Source organism: Cygnus atratus, chromosome Z (assembly GCF_013377495.2).
Source record: "Cygnus atratus isolate AKBS03 ecotype Queensland, Australia chromosome Z, CAtr_DNAZoo_HiC_assembly, whole genome shotgun sequence".
NCBI classification, from domain to species: domain Eukaryota; kingdom Metazoa; phylum Chordata; class Aves; order Anseriformes; family Anatidae; genus Cygnus; species Cygnus atratus.
Genome location: NC_066396.1, coordinates 84,186,063 through 84,209,781, shown reverse-complemented (window position 1 = coordinate 84,209,781; position 23,719 = coordinate 84,186,063). Strand labels below are relative to the sequence as shown.

Here is a 23,719-nt window from a genome sequence, read left to right as displayed (position 1 = left end):
TAGTACTGATATTTTACCAATTTCTTGAGCCACTGGAAGATGATCATCAAATGAATCATTAGACACTGCAGGTTGTACGCTAGAGCTGGACAGGGAAATGGTCCAAACAACTCTATCACTGAAAAATATACATTTATCTTCCCTTTAAAAATTATCGTAATCTATTTGTATACTAACTGAAACAATAGCAGGTTAGGATCATTCCCTTACGTTCAAAACTGCCAATATATGTTACCATGTTATATCGTAATTATAACAAGGTTTTTTGTTGTTGTTATTTTCTTTAACCATGTCATGCACCCAGTAGACTTGCATTCCATTGGGTAATTCCTTAATTAGGCAGATTTTTGAACCAAGTATTATGTACACAACAGACCGGAACGTCTCCTTTGGAGTTTTCCTAGTCTATCAGGTGATTGCATCATTAAGCCACACATGCTACGTAGTAAAAATCCTTATGAAAATTCATGACAGAAACATACTGAGCTTGATGCATGCTAATATATGAGAAACATAGAGAATTAATGTTTTGACTTGTAAACCCCCGAAGTCCAAACAATTATAAATAAGTTATTTATTTACAAATTTTATTTTTCTTCATTTTATCAGTCATCTAAAAAAACCTTCCTTTTACAACAGGAATTGTGAAAGTCTCCCAAACAGTGAACTGTTCCGTTTAAACTGTACCTGTATATTTACTACAAACTACACCTTGCAAATGAGCTTACTGAACGTCTTCATAACATTCATTCCATCCCTTCAGTTATCAACAAAATACAGTGAAATAACCAAGAAAACAGCAATATAACTAAACTTTTACATATTTTTTGAAAGTAAATAAAATACATTAAGTTATGAATAAATGGACAAGTTATTATAACTGATTGCATAGTCTGATAAAACAGAGCCCTTACCAGAAGGAGGAATTTAACATGTTCAGTCCACAGTACAAGCACCTTAAAGTGGTCATTTTCTACAGAAATAAGACATTTACATTATGCATTTTAAGTAGATGCAAATGCATCTACAATTGACAGTGCAAAAATGTTACAGGAAAGACAAAAAGTATAATGCTATATACTTAAAAGAAATTAATGTAATCTTTTGATACTCTTATGAGCAGAGAAAAATATACTAAAATATTAATTCAAAACGTCTTTTCTGAAAAATGGATAAAGAAATCTCAAGTTCATAGAGAAATGAATACATGCAAGATAGTAAGGATAACAACAATACAATCCCTGAATGCCTCAAAATCTTCATGGTTTAAAAGGCATCCCAATTTTCTCCAAAGGTGGTGGCATCTATCCATTCGTCCATGGCTAATTTTACATGGAATGCAAAACGTTATTTAAATAGGATGGTGCATTAAACTTCAACTATTTCTGATGTAGCTCTCAAACTACAAACCTATCTTTCTTCTATTTTAATTTTAAAGTAAGTTAGCAAACACTTCCTTCTTAATCCCCAGAGACGATCTATGCAGTGACACAAATGCACAAATTTATGACAGTAACATAAATGCTCCTCTGAAGTAATGTGCAACATTAAGTGAAATCGTTTCCTGGAAAGATATTATAGGTATCTATATTTTATTTGCCATCTTAAACATATCTGGGTCTTTATGACCTTATTTTTAAAATGTATTTCCTTTTTACATTTCCTGGTGCAAATGGACTGCATAAATAAGCAATGTGCTATGAGGCTTCAGACTAGCCGATAAACCCTTTCAATTTTCATGCCAGCTTCTTCTTTTGTAATTCAAATCTGGCTGAAAACTGGCAGCTCTGAAAACTGAAACAAGCACTGCCACAAATACCTTGTAATGCTATCGACCTTGTCTGCCCATGCAGTGAGAAAGGGGGATGCATATGTGTCTGCAGTCATCCAGATAACACAACTCATTTTTTTGGGGGGATAACAGAAGCCAGCCCCGGACTGTGCACCAAAAGCAGTCATTACCAGGCAAGCTAGAGAATAAGTCTCTTCAAAATACACAGCGCATTTAAAAAACATATACAGGGCTCAGCCACTGCTTTCATTACCAATTTTAATTTAGCTCCTTCAGTTTGCCAGCCAGATAAACTCTTTAGTGCTGTTTTTTAATCTATTTGCTACATTTTATGTTTAAGATTATAGTAATATGGGACAGGAGAAGGAATCACTTTTAGAGGAAATAAAGAAATAGATCCGCTTATCAGCGCCCATCAGAAAGTTCATTAATCAGCCAGGCTTTGTGCCCCCTAAATTGAAAGGTTAAATAATCCTCTCAGGAATATTTCTCGGCACCACTGCCAATTGTCCGGAGAGAAGCTGCCATTCACAACACTCTGGATCGGTGACAGGGTATTTTACCACTGTTTGGACCCCAAACAATGATGGACAAATGGCCTGGCTTACAAAGAAACCTTTTAGTACAAGGATGGAAAAAGGACCACAAGCTTTGAAGTGGGGTGGGGGAGGTGGGAGCAAGGGAGAAGAGGCAGGGGAGGAGGAGGAGGAGACTCATGCATGGGGACACATTTTATATGAATGTTTATTACGAGACTCGCCAAGTTTTTTTATATATATACACTTTCAGACATAGGCATACAGAGGGCGTGTTCAGGCATACACTACACACACACACAGTTGTGGCAATAAGCACATGCATACTTACACATACATTTCTACATTAATCTGAGCACAAACATTTGCAAAGCCGGTAAAATCAGAAGATGAACAGAACTAAAGCATGGTTATATTTATTAGTTAACACACTGGGGAACCCAATAAAGCCCAAGGTTTTAATTTTTACTGTCATTCTAAATGATTTACAGCTTCCTTTCTATCTTTTTAACCTTTATGTCATGTACTAATCATCTTTCACCATCAGATGAAAAAGGAGGAAGTAACACACTTCAAATAACTCTCTTAGGCAAGCATTTTTAATAAATAATTATTTTGAAGTGATTTCTGATCACAGCTAAATTGAAGACAAGCAAGTGAAAGATAATGCTGCCAGAGCACATGAGACTCCGAAAGAGCGGTGCATCAGAAGTCAGTTTTTGTACCCCATTATTTAGAATGGGGTACACTCTAAATAAATAATCCAAGCTTTTTTCTTTAAACTTCCTGGCACCTAGGTTTCAACTTGTAATGTCATTTATTGACAGACAGTTTTAACTAATCATTTTCCTTACATTACCAACATATTAACTGTGCATCTTAATGTTCATCTATTTCCTCATAATTTTTCCTGTTTTCTCTATTTAAGAGCATCATATATATTCAGTAATACTGTAATTATTTTTTTTTCTAGCTTTATAACAAGTGACATCATCCAGAATATGCCCTTGAAGAAATGTCTGATAGGCTATAGATAACCATTAACAAAGAAAAGCTTCTTCCATGTCCTCGCACATTTTAAAATGATTCTGTTACATAAGGCTGTTTACTTCTATATGACTTGGGACATTCTGAATAGTCTACAGCGTCTAAAAATGGATCACAAAATTTCAGATTTCTCTTCTCTCACATCACACAGATACCTCACTGATCAAAGCTGTTTCCTACAAACCAACTTTTGAGTATCTCACTGCTGTCACTTTCCCTCTCATTCCCTCCTCATACCATCATCAGAAAAGCAGAATTAATTTAAATAGGCTCTCATCTGCCATCAGAAGAATTCAAACAGAAACTAGATATCATGTGCAAATCCAGTGTGTTACTTTCAAAGCAGAAAGTATTTCAGGATTATCAAACAGTCCTGAGAAATCCTTCAGCGCATGTGTAAGTTCAAGCATAGGCAGTCACCATTCATTTTTTAAAACACTGAATAAAGTTATAAATACACCTGAGAAACAGAATTAAACTGCAAAGTCGAGAGAAACAGGAATTGCCTATGTGTACAAATTATTTTCTTTATAGCTAGATGATGAGGAGCTTCTAACAGGCACAGAATCCCTAAGTTTCACCAAAAAAAAAAAAAAAAAAAAAAAGACACAAGCAGCAGCTTTTGGACTTGATGCTGACTCCGAAACCTAGCAGTGACTTTTTCTTTTTTTTTTTTTTTAAATGTATCACCTGATGTACTATAAAAATAGTACCTCTTCTTGTAAATCTTTCCTCTCTCATATCTCTGGAGAATCAAAACTTGTACAAAATACTTCTGTGACATACACAGTAGTATTGCTCTAGTGCTGTCTATATTGCAGAACCACAGCAGATAGAACAATGAAAGGAGCCTCATCAAGTCAGAGGCAGATCAGACTATAAAGTAACATAAGTAAAGAAGCTGCAAGAAAAAGTTTATCAAATTTTGTTGGAGATAAAAAAGAACAGCCAATGACAGCAATGTCATAATTTGTTTCAATGTGAAGTGCTGCCAAGACAAGTAACTATTTGTGCCCAATTGAGTTATATTCATGGCTTTTGGATTATGTTTTTTATACCTATGGATAATATATTATCCAAATAACCCAATGCTCTGACACTAATCCAGTAAGGTGGCAAAATAGTACATACTTATAGCATAAGGACCTATACAACTCATCACTTTAAACAGGTCTTTTTTTAACTGCCTTTATGCTTGAGTTTCCAAAATACGAAAACAGGAACAGGGTAATTCTGTCACTAGGATAGTATCTTTTTTATTCACATGCCAGGACATAACAAGTATTTTAATATCATTGACTTGATAGAACCTCTCAGAATTAAATCAGTGAACACTTTTAAGGAATCCTAATCCGTAGATTATTAACGTGATCAAGCATAACTTGAGAAAGTTACAGTCTAACACGAGCTCTTAGCTGTTCCTAATACATGGATCATTGACAAGATGAACTAGCAGTTCTGGCAGAGAACATGGACAGTTGCATACGCTTCTGCCATAGCAGAGCTAAATAGACTGTCAGTGCTAAACACCTGTAAGATTTTAAAATGCAAAGTATTTGTATGATAACATGCAACAGCTTCAGTACTTCTAAAGCATGTAATTTACGAACAGCTATTGAGTAGAGATGTGACAAGCAAAGTATCATTCATGGTTACAAAATATGTGTAAACAGTTGAGAGATATTTATGCTCTAGTGCCATTTTACACTTTTTCCACTTTGCAACAGAAAAGTGCAGAAAAATAAATTTTATATTAACTACATAAAAGTATAATTCCTATATATTTTAACATATCTGATAAATCACATAATTATTGGTTTACTATGGAATTTAAAAAAACTAACTCTAAGTTCTAACAAAACTGAGAAAAAACACCTTCATGTCAAGGTCAGAAAAATAATTTTCAGGAATGTAGGAACTTTAATATGAATATTTACAAACAAAACTTACTGCAGAAAAGTCATAAAGTACTGATTTTTTTTCTCAACTAGAAGCCTGTGTCTAAAATGCATCACAAATCTGATTTCAGCTTGAAAACTGTTAGTTTCCTTATTTAGATTGTTAATACTTGAAATAACAAAAATTACTTAAATGATTGTAGAAGTTCGCTTTCTCAAATTAAAGGATGAGAGAAGAAAATGTTTACTAAACCTGCAAACATTAATAAAAAGATCAAGTTAATCCTTTCACTTAAAAGAAGTGCAGATATGTATGTTAGGGAAACATTTCAGCTATGAATCTCACCATGATTGCCCTGTTTTCTGTTTAAGTTACTACTTATCCAAGAATTTTGGTGTATCACAAAAGTAATGTATGTTGGGCAAAGAAAGTAGACAGTAGTTTATATGTAGAGAATAGACCAATCCCTGCCAACAAGTTAGTAGGGGTGGGAGGCAGCTCTCCCCAGTCTTTTTCCAGTCATGAGCTCATTTTACTACCAGGATTGCTGGCATAGCATCTGAAAAATGCTGCATACTGCACAAATAACTTCCTAGGCACTCACAGGTTAGTTAACCACATATTTATATATTCAAACTATTACAATATATAAAGCTTTTAATTTCCAACTGCTTCTCTTCTCCTTTTCCCAGTTAAAGACAGGGTCAAAACATACCATTTTGCAGAAAACTGAGTTCCTTAAATTACTATCATGTGCATATTGAAGTTAGGGATCCTCGGGGAGATGCTACTTATCAAACAGTTTGAAGAGGTTATTTGGAACCCCAAAATCAGAGCAATGGAAATTATTTGGTTCAGTCAGCCAGGCTTTCTATTTTCCCCAAATCCCAGACTGTTTCCAGAAATATATCAAAATGCAATTTCTGGTCAAGATGTAATCAGTCTTTAACCCTCAATTTAAAAGCACCTTTTATTTTATTTTCTGGGGAGGCAGATGGGGAAGAGCATGAGACAGATAAAATGTTAGAGAAAGCAGGCGTGCTTTCTACCATGCTTAAATGATTAAGGTAAGTGACAGCTGATTACTGTGCTGCTGGAGGATTATACAGTCCATCCAAAACAGCCTCTCAGGTCCGTGCCGGAGTCTGGAATTCATAAGAGTCATTTCAGCTTTCTGTTCTAGTGTAGTAAGAGCCAGATGCTGAGCTGGGGTAGCTCCTACAATTCTGTGATGTAAAAACAAAGAGGTATCAGTTAAGGATCTGTCCTCCCTAATAAGGAAGTACCAAAAAACTGTAACTCTTTCCCATGAAAGAAAATGCAAGTGCAAAGGCATGCTGGCATTTAACAGATAATCAGTTTGAACTTTCTAATTCAAGTTAATCAACACCCTCATCCCGACACCATTCCCCATTATTCAGTACTTGTAAGTGGCTAGACGCATTAGGTAAAACACAGTATTTCCTGAAAAGACAAACTCTAAGCAGAATTTTTTGTAGACAGTGTATGTTTGTATAAAGATATTGAAGCTACTTGATTTTTCTGTATTATTTTAAATAAAGTCTTAAGGAAAAAAAAAAGGAAAGAACTCTGTCTAATAATATTCCGTACTGAAAGCTACAGAATAGGATTTGCTCAAAATAAGTTATTTCAGAACCTGAAAGCCTTTTTTTTTTTTTTCCCGGTGTGTCATAAAAGCTATCAGAAAGATTACTTTTTTTTTTGTGAAATACATTTTCTTTCAATAAAAACAAATTTTAGGTTTAGTTTTCTGACATCCTCAAAAATATATGAATCTTGAAAGAGAACAATAATGTGGGACAATTTATAAGTAGTAGGGAAAAATAAAAACAACATAAAATGAAATCCAAGAGACCCTTTAGATAGAATACCAAACCACCTCTAGCATACTTATTTCCACCAGAACAACTGTGAAGTGCAGGCAGACATTTACAAAGCATCTATCTCAGAACAGCACTTGCAAAAACAACAGGGGGCTAAGCCTTGAACAATGCCTGCATATAATTTAAAAACAAAATACCTGTTAACTGTGTATTAAAGATCTGTTCCACCTCCTTTCCTGGCTAAAAAGGGAACCATGAATTCTCAGAAAATACAAAATTTTCATGCAACACAAAAACCACGGAGTCACCTTTCTCTCCATGGCAAGAGTGGGGACACCTTCATGTTGCAGGTGTCCTTATTTTCCCCCAGTCTCAGAGGAGATAGATATCCTCACTCTCAACTCATATTCCCAGAAATTCTGTGTTGACTTCACTGTAAATGGCTACTGAAGTGTTGACATGAGGGCCTGCTGTGCAATTCCAAAATATGAGAAAATATACTGTCCAGAGCATAAACTAGGTGGCATATTTACAATTCATAAGAATTATTTTAAAACAACCAGAATGAAACTTGTCAAATGCTGAAATCCATTATATTTAAAATAAACATGACAATCTAGTGGTCTGGCAACCTTGTATCATGTAAAGACCAGAAGAAATGTCGCTGCAGCCATGTTCAAAGGCACTGCAGCAGCCCTGTCCCTGCACATGGGCAAGTCAAGCTTAATCTCTCCCTGAAAATACTTCTAAACCCATCCTTCACTGGCACAAAACATACAATGCTTCTCTGGAAAACAAACACTCTATCTCTCAAGCTTCAGTATATTGCACCAGAATAACATTTAAAATGTTTTCTTTATGAAAGCCACATTTTAAAGGATACAAATTGACTTTAAGCAACCCTGCTTACATTTTTATTTCAGAAAAAACGTGGCAGGCCATGAGGGATTTTAATAATGGCACACAAAGAAATCCGAGCGCAAAATTTAAACACAAAAGATTCATTGTCCCTTCATGTCTTTTACGCACAGAGGCCAAAACAGCCAATTCCTGGTTCACCTTCTTTTATGTAAGTGGATTAAAAGTAAGATTAACAAACTGTCAAAAAGCATGTTAAATGATAGCTTCTGCTAGTTAAAAATTCTGGTTGTTCTAAAACTCTGTTGGTGGCCATCTTGATCTACCAGCTTTAATATAAATGAGACTAGTGAAGACAGGGGATGGGGGAAGGAGTCCTTACTGCCAGAGCTGTACAAGGGGAGAAGAGGTTATTAAACATGAGCAATCTCTGCAGAAGGAAACCACCTAGTCCAAGCAGAATATGCTTTTTAACATATGCGTGTATACTGACAAACAAATTAAAAAACAAAAATTGTGCACTGTCCATTTTGGGGACAGAATTTCATTACTCTGCATATATTTTCTGAAGATGATACTAATAGTTGCCATATTAATTCCTATTTGATTATTGTATCCACATTTTGTTCCCGAGCTGGCCTTGCTATGTTCATTTTTGTATACCATTAGCCCCTCTGAACAATTAAGCAGGATAGCAAACGCAGGGAGATCTATGTACAGGCAGTGCATATTTTGTTTTATCTCAAAATATTGAGGTGTCCATTTGCATGTTCTCTCAGTACCGCTATCAGCTGCCACCATGCAGGAAGGGTTTGAGCTTTGCTTCAGCCAGGCTCACATGAAAGAACGCACACAGTGCAGCTTCACGCCTTGAGCAAAACATGGCTCGCTATGTGCTGGAAATTTTTTTTCCAGTGATGTAATTTCTTGGGCTGAAATGAGAGTGTTTACAAAACATCTTTCATCAGTGCCATGAGGTAACCAGCAGTAAACCATCGGCTGAGCTTCAGAAGGGGGGTTGGTCTGGACCCAAGGTCTTGTCCACAAGTACAGTACGTAAACAAACTTTCTTCCATTAAGTGATGCTCCCACCAAATATCAGCTCTGGATCCTGCTATTTCTCCAAAGCTATATGTGGTTAATATTTAATCTAGTTCGTACATTTAGAAGGACATTTTTCAGAAACGGAAAAAGGCTTTCTCTCATAAAATTAACAGCCGCAGACTCCGCAATGAATGTCTAAGCCTGGGCTACGGCAGGCTTATTCTTTCCCTCCAACATGCTAAGATTTACTTAAAATGGGAGCTGCCACAGGAAACACAGTTACACGACCAGATACCAAGTTAAACGCAGAGGGATGCTATCGTTTTTTTTGTTGTTATTGATGGTAGTTTTTTTAAGTATACACTGCAAAACTGAACAGAACAAATGAAAATTGTATGGTGCCTTAATCTCAGAAGTATTTCCCCTGACTCCTTTCTCTGTAAATGCATGGCTATAAACTGGTTTCCACTTGAGTACAGAATATTTAATAAAAGCTTCTACCTTTTGTGGAAAAATCCGAAAGAACAAGAAAAGGAAAAATAAAAAGAGCCAAACATTCTGAGGATGAAAAAGCACCCCCTATATCCTTAAGATGTGGGAAAAAGTGATGTAATGGCATGATCTTTGGAGCGAAGACCACATTTCTCTGGGTTCGTGGAGTAGCTGGCATGTAGAACAATTAAGTTATACACTAAGTTTCCTAATAATCTACAACAAAGAGCTTTATGAGACCTTCAAATGCCCCGATAGTGAAAAAATTACACTTATTATTATTTACACTGCAGTAAGCCATGATCAAAACTGTTTATCCTTGATCTGCAAACTAAGTCCTTCTGTTATTATTTGAATTGATACTAGCCTCTTTGATAAACGTAAGCTGGTATCAAAACTGACCTATCTATTGCAGATAAATAAACAGATACCTATATAAAGAAAAGCTTAAAATATGTTTTGACAAATGTAATTTCCCTATTCTGACATAGGAGAAATATACAGAGATCAGGCAAAATGAGAACGATTTGCAAAAGTTTTTCATCACCATCTTAAAGAGGTTATTAAATATTATTTTAAACTAAAGTAGGAATTGGATTGTTCTGCTTTCTTTTTTTTTTTACAGAATAATTTTACTTAAAAGAGTTGAAAGAACAAGTTTAAAGAAACTAACCTCATCCAGTTATAAAGCTTTGATTATCACAGAGCCTTTAAATTTAAGCTTCATTGAATACAATGTGATAATCTTTTCTTCTATCAAAGGGCAAATTAAAATATTTCACTAATAATCCTTTTTGCCATTTCAATTGCTCATAAGATTTCTTGCATTGCCAGTCTATTTTGGTTAGAATGTGACATTTCTGCCCATATAACAAGTTGTTTGTAATGTGCCAAAATTTGTCACCACAGCTAATGTAAACAAAAACCTACCACCATCCATAACAGCAGAATGGATTTATTATTTAGTCATTGTTCTAGTCAATCCACATTCCTGTGCAGGGGCTACAATAAGTCAATAGATGGCAGTCCATCTCTTAGGAAAGACCCAGATAATGAATAAAATCACCAAAAGCTTCACGAAAGAGAAAGGTATGAGACTGTCTGTTTTTTAACAAACATTCACAGTAATTAACGACAAATACACAATGCAAAGCATTTAGACAAATTTTGTAATGGCTCTCTGTAAGTAACATTATAAAAGTATTCTTTTATTGAAAATTGGAATACCTTGTTTTATTTGTGCACACATTTACCTGTATGTGTGACACTCATGATCAATTTACCAAAATCAGTTTAAATCAATGGCTAAAGCTTAGGAACCCCCCCCGTAGCTTCTGTTTGTTTGCTAATAACCAGGCAGTTTCTAGAGCACAGTAACAACCACAACAGTACTTCAACTTGTAACTTGTAACTTGTGTTATTTTTCTTTAAACATTTATCCTTTTTGTACAGAAGTATTTATTCTAAACTAGGGAAATTATAATCTAATTTCTATACTGAAATACAAATGTGATGATATGGGAGTAAAAAACCTCTACTTTTTACTTATAATTCTTTACAAAAATACATAATACACATTATTCTATTAAAGAAGTTTTAATTCTTTCAAGAAAACTATTTAGGTCCTTTCTGCTGTGGGTGCAAAAGAATATTTTAAACAGAAAAATAAAAGTTGGGCCTCCTACATTTAAACAACTCAGATATTACATTATCTTAAGGTATAACCTAATTTAAAAATATCAAGCATGTCTTCTACCACATAGATTTTGAAAATTTCATTCTTAATCTGACTATTAATGTAACTTTAAATGAGTCACAATGGCTCTTCCCATGCATAAAATGGAGAAGTGCAAAGTATCATAAGTCTGGATTATCTACAGACAACTTGCAGTCTACTGGAAAACACAAAAATATTTATCAGTAGCTAGTGTCCGACTCCAAGCCTATTTATCTCTGTGTGTCCATATTTGACTACATTTCAATATGTCTCTAAATAGCACTAATAATTTCTAAACGGGACTGTTAATAATATACTCTGTAACTATTTTATTTTCCTACAAGAGCTCTTGGACAAATGCTTTTACTTTTATACACGGTAAAGTACTCAGAACACTTTCTACAAAATTCTCAGCTAAAATTTTCTACCTCAGCTACCTCAAATGTTCCCATAGCAAAAACTTGGACAGTTTTTAGCTCCTCTGTAATTTCTACAAAAATAAATATTTTTGAAGTACTGATCACCACTGGCTTGTTGAGGAATCTTCAATGGCAAGCAAGAGTAAAATAAAATGAAATTTAATACCTCAGTAAAAACAGAACCCATCACATTGCAGTACCTAATATACATATGTGGTTACTAGGCTCCAGATATCATAAACATTTCAGAAATATTTTTATATGCACCATTAAAAAATATAATGAAAGTGTTTACCTTCTTGCTTCATGCAATTTAAAAAATACAAGCAGAAATATTCAGTAAATGCACCTATTCCTAAACTCTTTTAAAAAAATCACTATCTCAGTTCTGTTTACAAGTACTCAGAGAGAGTGGAGGATTTCCAATGCTGATCTTTGTTTTAAAATGATTACATAGAAAAGAAAAGCAAGAGGTTGTCAGCACAGTTTTTTCCCTAATTTTAGCAAAATCAAAAAGAAAAAAAAGAGCATTCCACTATTATGAAGTGGTGGAGGCAACAAATTATAAAACACATGCCACATTTATTGCTCATAAGAAAATATGCACACCAAACACCCGTAAAGAAAAGTACTGAACAAACTTTCCTACTTTATCCTGAATGGACAACAGTGATTAATAATATATAACAGGTAAATAGTAAGAGCTAGATCTGGACAGCAGTGACAGCAAAGATTCAGACGAACAGCAAATATCCTAGTATTTAAAGGTAGTTTTATATATAGAAGTTTTCTAAATTAATGTATTCAACATTTGTGATACCAATCCTTTAAATACTGTTTTAACCAGTTAAATAGTGTCCCAGGCTTAAATATTAGCCACATTTGTAAGCATTTTGTTTTATTTTTGTCTCTCTTTTACATAGGAGGAAAACCCTTAAGTAACACACCGCTACAGTTCAAAAAGTTTTTTTTTGTTTTTTGTTTTGCTTAAATGATTAAAGATCAACTCATACATGTCACAGAAGGATAGCTATATTCTTGGCAATTGGAAATCATCTACAAAAGCTTATAATGTGTATTTCTCAAATTAACATCTCTCTTCAGCTGAGATTTATTTTATTCCTTTAAAAACAGAGCTTTGTCATTTATGGCGATTAATTACCAGAATTTGGGACATCTGAGATGGGATTATTGCTTCTGCTATGCACCTCAACTTAAAATTTAACTCTCTTTATATGTGTAAATGTAGTCATTGAGAGGAGAGAGTACTACAAGACACTCATTTAATGATTACAGTATAAAAACAAAATCAGAAGTTCTAAAGATGTTTAAAAAATACTGTCAGTGTTTCATTGCATTCTTCAGTTCAAAAACTCTTCAGATGTTTATTATCTTCTTGCAGAAGATGCTTGTCTATATTTTATGGTCAGCAGTTCACAGAAGAGTAAATAGGTTGGGTGTAGAAGAAAATAAAAAAGGTGTTTCTACTTACTGTTAGGTGATACTGCCTCCATATTTCTGGGCAAGCCTGGAAAATAAAAATATTGATCAGCTAGGAGCATGAAACAAGGTGCTTTACAGCCTGTTGGTTTTGGCATAACACAGTATCCACCGGTGTCGGTCACAGGAAAATAAGAAGCTTAACTGAAAGGGTCTGCATTTCAGCTTCAAAAACCTGGCTAGACAGTTTAATTGAATTTTACACTGGTTTAACACACTCCCTGCCATTGTCAGAAAGCCAGTAACAGTTTTCTCTCTCCCCTTCTTCTCTGAAGGTTAGAAGTTTGGGAGAGTAGCATGCTCTTAACTATAATAAGTATTAATACTGTAAAAGAAACACAAATTAATTGATATTTAAAATTTTCTGCCTTTTAAAATTTATACAGTGTTTTGGAAATTAAATCACATGGTACTTTCCTTTTATGTAGAAATAAAAATATTTTAGTATTTTTGTACATATCTCTATCCTAATCAAAACATAATTGTTACATGTAATAATCCTCAGTAGCCTAATGTCAGATGAGTTGTAAACAAGAAGCATAGCAGATTGCTTTAATGTTTCAATTTTTACAATGTCTTGCTTGCTTTTTTTTATTATTTTTAAATAACTTGCAAGTCTTGCAAACAAACTTGTAAGGACAGCCCATTGTAAATTTTTTTACAGAGTAGATTCTCAATCACTGCAATTAGACAATGGACCTACGGAATACATAAGAAACAGGAAAGAGGAAAATGAATGTGAATTTTCTTCTCTAAACAAAATAAGAATGTGTTAGTGATCAATGACACGGGGTAATTTCTCACTGGTTCTCGATATTTTTACAAAATTTTTTCTTCTGTTTTCTTCTATCCTCCTCAAGTCACAAACAGCTAAAGAAACACTGCCACTTTGTCTGTTAGCCATTTTAGTTGTTTAAGAGTGTGTACATAGCTACTTCAGTGGAGGTCTTTTACTTTTGTTTAAAACATTCACCCTTCTATTAAAATAGCTTCTTAATCATTTGAACAATTATCGATTTGGTTTGTCAATCTCAATTTTCAGTATTTTAAGAAGAAATATTAGTTATTCCATGGCTTCTCCGTAATATGCTGTAGCTATAATTTCAAACATTGAAGTCTCATGACTACTTGTAAACTAGTACTAGTAACATTTATTTAGATTTTGAATATTTTTTTTCTCATGACTAAACTCTTGCCTTCTTTTATTCTGACAAAGCATGTTAATTAAAAAAGCAAAAACAGCAACAATACACAACAATCAACATTAGCCATCGAATCTCTCACAAAATAACACAAGTTTTTGACAGTCACCCTATGTCACATTCAGTAAGTTTTTCGCAGATGTGATGGAAATTATATTATTTATTATTCATTCTGTCAGCAACACAATTTTCTGGAGAAAAATTTACAATCTGTTCTGTGTAATGGTTCAATATTTCTCATCTTACTCAAATAGTTCACGTAAATATTTGAGTTTTATATTAATATTTCTATAAAGAAAATGTGTGAAGTACATCACATTTCTAACAGAGGAAAACACTACAATATTTGACAGTTTGAACACATTCAAGCTATTTTCAGATGCAAACAAAAGGATTTTCCTCTTGCACAGGATTTTGAGATGCAATATATAAACATTCTCTACCTGATAAAAATATCATATCAAAGATATTAGTTTTTTCCTCAAAACTATATAAAGCTTCAACCGTACATGAGACTTTTGCTGGTTTAGCACAGGGGTTGCAAGCAGTTATTTATACATTAGTTCTGGGTAGTTTTCGATTACCACAGTGTCCCCAGACTAATATGGTTGAAAAATTGCAATCAATGAGTTGTCATATACTGACAAAATGCCACTCTGTGATATGACCTTTACTTACACAGCAGCTATTTAATAATAAAAAACATTACTTGATATTTTGAAATATATATATATATATTTTTTTTTCTTCCCTGGATACAAAGACATCATTTAGAGTGAAAATCTGAAACTCAAAAGTGGGAATCTACAATTGGCACAGCTCTTAACAAAACTCTGCAAGAGGAACAATCGCAACCACTTAGCAATGCTATCTAGAGGTAAGTTTTATTATCATCATCAAGTGTGCTTCAAGGCTGTGGGAAAACTTAAGGGAGATAGGAAGAAGGTAAAGGAAAATTCGCCAAGCCTCTTTCTTCATTCAGATGGTGATTCAATATAATACATCATCACAATGATCACTTACGAAAAGTCAGAAGTTGAATACAATAGGCTAAATCAGATGCTAAAGAACGGCCTTTTAAAAATGATGCTTTTAGCTTAGAGTCTTATTACCTTGCATCAGCTCAGAATGACTGTCTACATCTTTTATCATAGAACAACAAAAAATATAATTAAGAATTACTATTGAATACTGGCTTCTGAAATGAAAAAAACATGGCCTGCTGTGGAAGAAAGAATAACCAAATACAGCAGCAACCAAAGCTGTGATTTTTATTTATTTAAAAGTACTTAGCCATGAATGGCCCTCATTTAAAGAAAAGCCCTCGTGGTATACAAGCACGATGGCAGTGTGATGAACTACATTAAAATAAAATTGCATTTATTTCCTGCCCCAGTGGTCTGACCTTACTAGCATTTAGATGTAAGAACACAAGAGTTGACTATTCTTAAAAGCAGTGCCACCACTTTACAGCCGCAGAAAACATATACAAAGGATGCTTTTCAATATCTTTAGGTAAATCTGGACACCTTTTTCTGCACAAGTTCTGCACAATTAATTTTTCAAAAATAATGCCATTTCTGTTGTAACCGCATTTGATTAATTTGGAATGGTTATTATTCATATCCAAACACAAACCAACTCAGTTTGCCACACCAGATCAATCAAGACTAGATACTGTGCATTTTGACCCGTATTGAATTTTATCAGGTGCTAATTATTGTTTTACCAGAACAACGGCTTAATGCATCTGTTGTTTAATTCCCACTTCCCTATTCTCAAATGTGAACATCAAAGAAAATAAAACACTCAATCTGAAACAGCCCCTGACAGCAGACCAGGACTCAAGTGCTCAATAGACAAGGCCCTTGCCACCAGTTCTCATATTTCCACAACAGTGAGCAAACACAAAAACAGCGCTAAGCGGCCTTTCCTCCTTTCCGCTCCCCTTGGCCAGTCGTCTGCCGGGTGCGCCGGGCGCTGGACGGCGGCCCTGCTGGGAGCGCCGCGCGGGAAGGATTAGCCTCACTAACACGCCAGCATTCGCAAATGTGGAGGAAAAACCCCACCACTGTATTTGGCGTATGAATAACCAAAATGCACGCGCTGACAGGAGACCGGGACGGGCCTATGGCTCCCCGGGAGAAAATGTAGCTGTGATGAGTGACAGGGCTTTCAGGAAATATGTTCACAATCACAGACAGTGAAGGCCATGACCTAGATCGTTTAAGAGCTTGTCTTGTCAAATTATCAAAAGCTTCTTCCTCTCTGAATAAAGAGTGACATAAGTGAGTGTCAGAAAGCTGCAGGCTGACAAGCCAAGCATACAATAACAGCATGCACGTCACATACTTGCCGAACACCGCCACGGCTAGCGGCAAATCTTAATGAGAGCGCGGCTGGCCCAGGAGACTTGGGTCCCTGCTGGCACAGCTACTCATCTCGCAAAAATCCTTCAGCTCCAAGTCAGTTATGGTCTGACACGACGACTACAATTACTAAACACAACTTTTTAACAGAATCCTCTGGTGCTTTGTCAAAGCAGCGGCTGCTAGGAGCTGCCCCGCTGTAAGCGACCACAATAAGACAAAAGATTTGCCAAAACACACACTTTTCATCACCTCCGCATGGGAACAACCACGAAAAATACACAATGCATCACTCCAGAAACACTCTTGCACAAACAGATGTCAACACCCTTTCCCCATAAGCTAAGCCTCACACGGCCACCACTCCCAGTGCTGCAAGCAGAACTGAGGTGTTTAACCACCGGGATTACAAAGACTCCTGGTAATGTTTACTTATGCTTACGATTAGACAGAAATTGACTTGGGGCAGGCAAGAAATAAAGGGATTGCTGCTGGGGAATAAGATCGTGAGGAAAAAATGACAAAATTGCTGCTTTCTCCCACAATGCCCAACAGAAGGGTAGAGAAGAAGGGTGGAAGCTATGCAGCACCACTGGTGGGAAAGCCCCTGGCCGAAACGTCATGAGCACACCCTTGATAAGGTCCAGCCCGTGCAGAGCCACAACCAGCCCTGCCGACAATGGCACAGCACCAGTGGTAACCACCAGTATGCACTTTGATAGCAGTGAAGGCTGAAGGAAATCATCTGTGAGAAAACATTCTGACTGTGGCTTAAACAGCCAGAAAAGGATATTTAAAGAAAGATAAGTGAAGTTCCCAACTGAGGTACACACCTGTTTTTTGGGCAGAAGCACTGCTTCCAGAGCGTGTTTGAAGTGTGCAGATATGCACAAACAGACGGAGCCAGCAGCCACAGCACAGCTAAAGAATGCAGGAGACCAGGGCACTGCTGCCCGCTAGCTCCAACAGTGAGCCCAGGCAGCCCACTGTGAATCTGTATGCTGTTTTTTCGTAAGTGTTTGAGGAAACAATGTTATGCCTACCATTTTTGCCTCCTTCCTGCCACACCATCCTGTTTATGAACTTCTCTTCCCACCCATGCAGCTGGCACACAAGACTGTAGAGCACAAGCCTCATGACATCCATCTGAACTGCCACCAAACTTGCAAAACAGAGGATGTTTACAGCACACGTGTATAAGCATAACTGTACATACATATATGTACCCCTCAAATATATACATACAGACATGTATTTGTATGCACAGATATGCAAGACAAGGTAGTAACATTGCATAAGAGACATATGCATCTTCATAGCTGGAGCAGCATATGGTCAAACAGAGCAGCACTCAAAACATCTGAACAGCTCTGCTACATGCTTCTGTGATGACTTTCCTGATGAAAGCACACCAGGTTTAGCTTTTCCAATACGACTCAGAATCTAAGATGAGCCTATAAATTATCAGAGTTGTCTCGGGGAAAGTTACTGGTAACAAATGTATTACCCTGAAGTTTTAAATAACTTTGACCATTTTCAAATCAAACTATATGAAGTACCTTGACTTGCCTCATATTCTCTTCTTGACAAAAGCATGGCTGTGGAGAGTGTCACTCTGAAACAGAGCGTGCATGGTAGATTGTTCTGCATCCTTTGTGTCACAGTAAAAGTGAGTGGTCTTTCTGGGAAGGACAGATTAAAGACTTTTTGGATTGTCCAAAGAATTTGATAACAACTCAAGATCTGCTCTGTGAAGGCGGCACTACAGTTTTCAGAGTATTTTGGAGAACTCTGGAGAACATTGGACACATTTAGCCCCAGGTTCTGAACAGAACTTGTAGTCTGACCTTAGTTCCTACGGGAACCATAGACATCACAATGGGAAGACTGATACTGAACAGGGGCACTGACTGGGCTTTGTACATCACTTGGATTTTTGATAAATTGCCCCATGGAGAGGACTCATAATTCTTTAAAGAATGTAATTAACAGAGGCACAGATATATGCATCTGTTATTACAATCAGTTTACCGTCTGAAATGAGTAAGGACTACACTGCATCAGATCACCTGCCCGTTGTCTCTTAACTGTGGCCATAAGCCCACGTCTCATTGAGCTTAAAAACAAGGCAAGCCTGATTCCTTTCCCTAGTACTCTTCCACATTCAGCTGTTTCTAGCTCAGTGACTTCCCAAGCTGAATACAGTTTCTTATGTATTCAATAACCTTCAATGAGTTGTTCTTCCATCAATTGGTTCAGTGTCCTCTGGCGCCTGAGCAGACTTCATCATCTATTACATCCCTTAGTAAGGAGCCTCACAGGTCTTTTACCTACTGCATGAAGAGTCACCTCCTTCTGTCTTTTCTGAACATGACTCCTACTGCCTTCATCAGATGCCCCTAATTCTTGTACAGGAATAAACAATGAACAACTGATCCCTAACCACTGTCTCCCATCACAGAGGCTTTTGAAGGTCTTTACAGATCCTTCCCTTTGCCATCTCTCTCCCAGGCTAAAGAGATGTAGCTGTGCTGAAGGGTGCAGAAGAAAGGGATCAAACCTGCACCTAGTTCTTCACTGCTTCCCTGGTGATTCCTAGTATTCCATCAGCTTTTTTTCACACCTTCTGAACAATGAAGTGATCCTATTTTTGGAATCGTATCTTCTAAGTCTAAAATTGAGTCCTGAATGGTAGTGGTGAGCTCAGAGCCCATCATTTCATATATAAAGCTGCAATTATTTTTTCCCAAGCATTTTACTTTACATTTAGTGCCACTAAAATTCATCTGCCATTTTATTGTGCTCTCTGTTTATTACCGTCATTATGCATCTCTTCACAGTTGGCTCACATCATTGAAACACTAAGTTCAGTCTTCCTAACAAATATTATCATTCTATTGTTTACCGTTTTCTATGTCACACTTGCATATTCTACCTTTATATTCTTATTCCATGCCTGTTCAGTTTCCTCAAAAGCTTTTGGTCGGGAACTTTTTCAAATGCCTTCTGGAAACTGTAGACTATGTTAACTGGATCACGTTCACACAAATGCTTCTTGACATTCTCCTTTGACGAACTCCAGAGGTTTCTGAGAAGTGGGATTTCCTTTACAAAATCCATCTTGAATTCTCTCATGCATATCATATTTATACATCCACTTCGTATTTGACTTGTTATTACAGTTTCAGTTAATTTGCCTGGTGTACACATTAGGCTGGCAGGCCTGGTTGTCCAGCTTTTTCTGGGACCTGTTTTAAAATTTGTCATTGTATTTGCTACTCAGTTACCAATCAGACACAAGTCAAGAGGTTATGCAACACCTTCAGTAATCCTGCTATTTCACCACTCAGTGCCTTTACTCCTTTTGGATATCTATTATCTAGTTCTAGTAATTGGTTAGAATTCATTTTTCATCTTCAATTTCAGTGATTCCGTCCTGATTTGCTCCCTAAAGTAACACTTCAGTGTGGAAATGTCCCCAGTTTCTTCCACAATGAACATTAGATGCCAAAAAAAATGTTTTTAGCTTGTTAGCAATGGAATTATCTCGGCTGAACATTCCTTTCATACCTTGATCATCTGTTGGCTTTACAGGCTTCTTGCCCTGATTTGAAGAAAGATATACTGTTAGTTTTCTTCCTTTTCTAATTGCTCTTTGATCACTTTTCTAGACTGCTTTACTGCACTCTCACATTTAAGCTGCCAGGGCAGATGAAATCCTACTTTTGTGGTCTGGCATTCACTGCACAGATATGCTACTGCATGACAGGCATGAGACTATGAGAACTGTCTGAAAGTTTCAGAGACAAGCCTTTCTGATTTAATTGTAGACCTAAGTGAACAGCCAAAACACAGGCTGGAATGCTCCTGATAATCTGTACCATTTCGGTAGAGTTTCAATTTTGGGATGATAGAGGACTCATAATTCTCTACAGAAAATACAATTATAGTGCATGAGGACTGGCTTCACAAAATATGTAAAATGGAAAAGGTGGCAAAAGATGCAACGAAAAGACACCCAGGATTACTGAAGGGGAAATTCAGATTGTAACTGCCGATACAACTGGCAATTTGAGACCTAGGAACGACCTGGCATGGAGGGGAAGGAGGTCTGGCTACAGAAGGGGTTAAGCTGCCTGGGAGCAGGAGCAGGAACCAGAGGCTCTCCTAAGAGGGGAAGGTTTCCCTTGCTGGTGAGGTGAGAAATGCACAGCTTTGTTGGGAATGCCAGCCCAGAGCAGCCTTTGGGCAGCAATGCTGGGCTGGGGGATGAAGCCAATGCTGGGCTGAGGCATTCCAGGCCAATATGCACAGGGTCAGTGCTAGTAGTGTCTGTGTGCTGTAATGCCATTAATCTCCTTGTGCCGCATCTCTGCAGCACAAGATCTGGTAGATCTGCTTAGAGTGGAAGGATTCTGTCCAGTGTCTTGTCCATTGAATCTCTTTATATTTAAGCACAAACGTATGCTTAATTGCTTCAAAGGGTCCCATAAAAAATCCTGAACATTACACTTCTAATTGCTTACCAGAAAGCGTTTGCAGAAATATACCCTTCGTGTTCTTCAAAGGAATGGTACTGTGTGTATACTAGCTATAAGCAAAAGTACATTTAAAAGAAGAAAACCAGATTTAAATTTCTAACATTCAAAAATACCAGAAGAAATACTACTAGGTAAATGGTTGGGCATCCCAAATGGGTTGAGCATTATTTGCATATCCCAAATATCATTGTCTACAGTGATCCTGTAACAAACTCTCATTTTTCCTTCTTTAATTTCTTATTTTTCTCATATTTGCTGCAGTAACAACTAATTTTTGGGAACAGGATGGATATGTGTACAGTACAATGCACACTCCCTCTCATCCTGTCTAGAAATGACACTTAAATAGCGTATCAAGGGAAGCTTCCTGTGTCTGACTGGTAAGCTACAGGGTCAAACATCTCATTGAAACTCAACTATTCCACGATGCTGCAAAATGGGGATTGAATGTAATGACAGAGTTTATTGAAGATAAGCTTTATCAGGTTAGAACAGTTATTCAGATAAACTTTTGTATTCAGTGAAAGGGAACAAAAGGCCTTCTCAGGATCTCTCTTAATCTTTGACCAAATGGAAGGAAAAAAAGGAAAGGAGGAGACATTTAGAAAGAGATATCAAACGTTTCTGAATTTCAAAAAAAAAAAAAAACATTTAGGGGAATCAAACAGGTGTGTTTGGAAGACAAACATTTAAGCCCTATCTTCAGCAAAAAAATTTAGCTAGTAGGAATTTATGCTGATTTTAACACAGGTTGCCACTTATTCTTATATTCTTGTGTTTAAGTTGCTTTTAATTTGAGAAACAATGTAAAGCATAAAAGACTACTTGCTATGTATCAGGAATGAATTTGTGGGACATGTAAAGCCATAATAATTTCATACAAGGTTAAAAAAAATGACATAAGTGTGCTTTACATTAGTAGATCAAATCAGTCACAAATGTCTTCAAATTGCATCTATCTTTTCAGCCCTTACACTATAACCATCACTGCTACTGAAAACCCATGGTGAAGTTAAAGAAAGGGCACAGCACATCTTTTACCTGTATTTATTTACATGGGCAACCTGATCTAGTGGGTGGCATCCCTGCCCCTGGCAGGTGGGTTGGAATTAGGTGATCTTTAAGGTCCCTTCCAACCCAAACCATTCTGTGATTCTGTAGTATACAAAATACAAAGAGAAATCTTCACTTTAGAGCCACAGCTAAAGCTCATACTAAACTTAAATAAGTGTCCTACTGAAAAGTCAGTACCTTCATCTGGTTTATATTTTTAAAATATAATTCAGCACTACCACATTTACGGACTATTTGGGAAAGACTTTGTACAAAACACAAAAGAACAAATAGAAGACCTCTCCAAATGTATTTTTTTAGTACCACTTAATCTCATAAAGTGATGGCATCACTGGAACATACTTTTGCCTAATCCTCCATATGTTTCACGTTATGCATAGTTATTAACCATGAAAACGTTGCTTGTTTTGCCAATCACTTTTACTCTTTTACCAAACCTCCAGTTGCTATAGGATTCAATATTTTCTCACCATTATTAAAAATGCTTTTGTGTAACAGTGTCTGACAGAGTTGGAACATTCTTGCCAAAATAGTTCACCCTGTACTGAAAATTCGCACAAAATTGTTCATCCAGGAAGTAAAAATTTAAAACACAGTCATGTCTAGCTTTGAAGTACCCCATACTTAATGAAAGAAAAGTTGCTGGTTTTCCAGTACTCTAGGCTATTAGAAAAAGCTTCTGTTTATATATATATATATAACATGTATGTATATATATATATACACATTCTGGAATATTTATAGAAACTTTTACTTAGGCTACATGATATTAATAACTATGTTAAATGTGCTTATTCAAAATCTTTAGATTTCTTTCAGATCATGCAGTGGGGATGCATGGCATTACAGTCCTTACATCCAGGAGTCTTGATTACTAAGGAGCTGATGACAACTGCACTTACTATATGGTATCTACTAACTTTCTCTAGTGGTAATAATATTTTTGGGCAGACTGTCAATAGCTAGTTTCTTTTTTTTTCAAAATGCATTCAGAAGAATTGAAGAGATTTTTTTTGAGAAGGGAAATATTGCAGTGAAGAATGTGTTTCTATAGTGGCACCATTTACATGGTAGAAGTTTTAAGGAAAAAGTCTCACCCAAACGAATGGAGATGCCCAAGCCCTTACCACTCCCATCTAGTCTTCTGTGTAGAGAATATGCTTTTTCTGAATGACTTTAATATACCTCAGTATCCTTAAAATATTTGAACATTTTTAAAACTTCCATAGCTAATTTTATGCCAAAGTTATTCATTCATTTATCCAAGACAAGTTTGAACGCCCAATTAAAAATAACAATAGCAGAATGTATGTGTTTTACAGGGCTCTACAACTCTACAAAATAAATAGAAACCCTTCTCCCATTTTGCCGCTCAACCTGAAACA

The 23,719-nt window shown here is 36.2% G+C and overlaps 1 protein-coding gene across 3 annotated transcripts in view; it reads right to left on the bottom strand.

Moving 5' to 3' along the window:
* The window catches only part of ZCCHC7 (zinc finger CCHC-type containing 7), a 116,976-nt gene that overhangs the window by 10,277 nt on the left and 82,980 nt on the right, over nt 1-23,719 (bottom strand). For all 3 annotated transcript variants that reach the window (XM_035567617.2, XM_050716569.1, XM_050716568.1), the window contains one exon: nt 13,141-13,176. In XM_035567617.2, the coding sequence (XP_035423510.1) occupies nt 13,141-13,176 (36 nt within the window). The remainder of the gene's footprint in view (nt 1-13,140; nt 13,177-23,719) is intronic.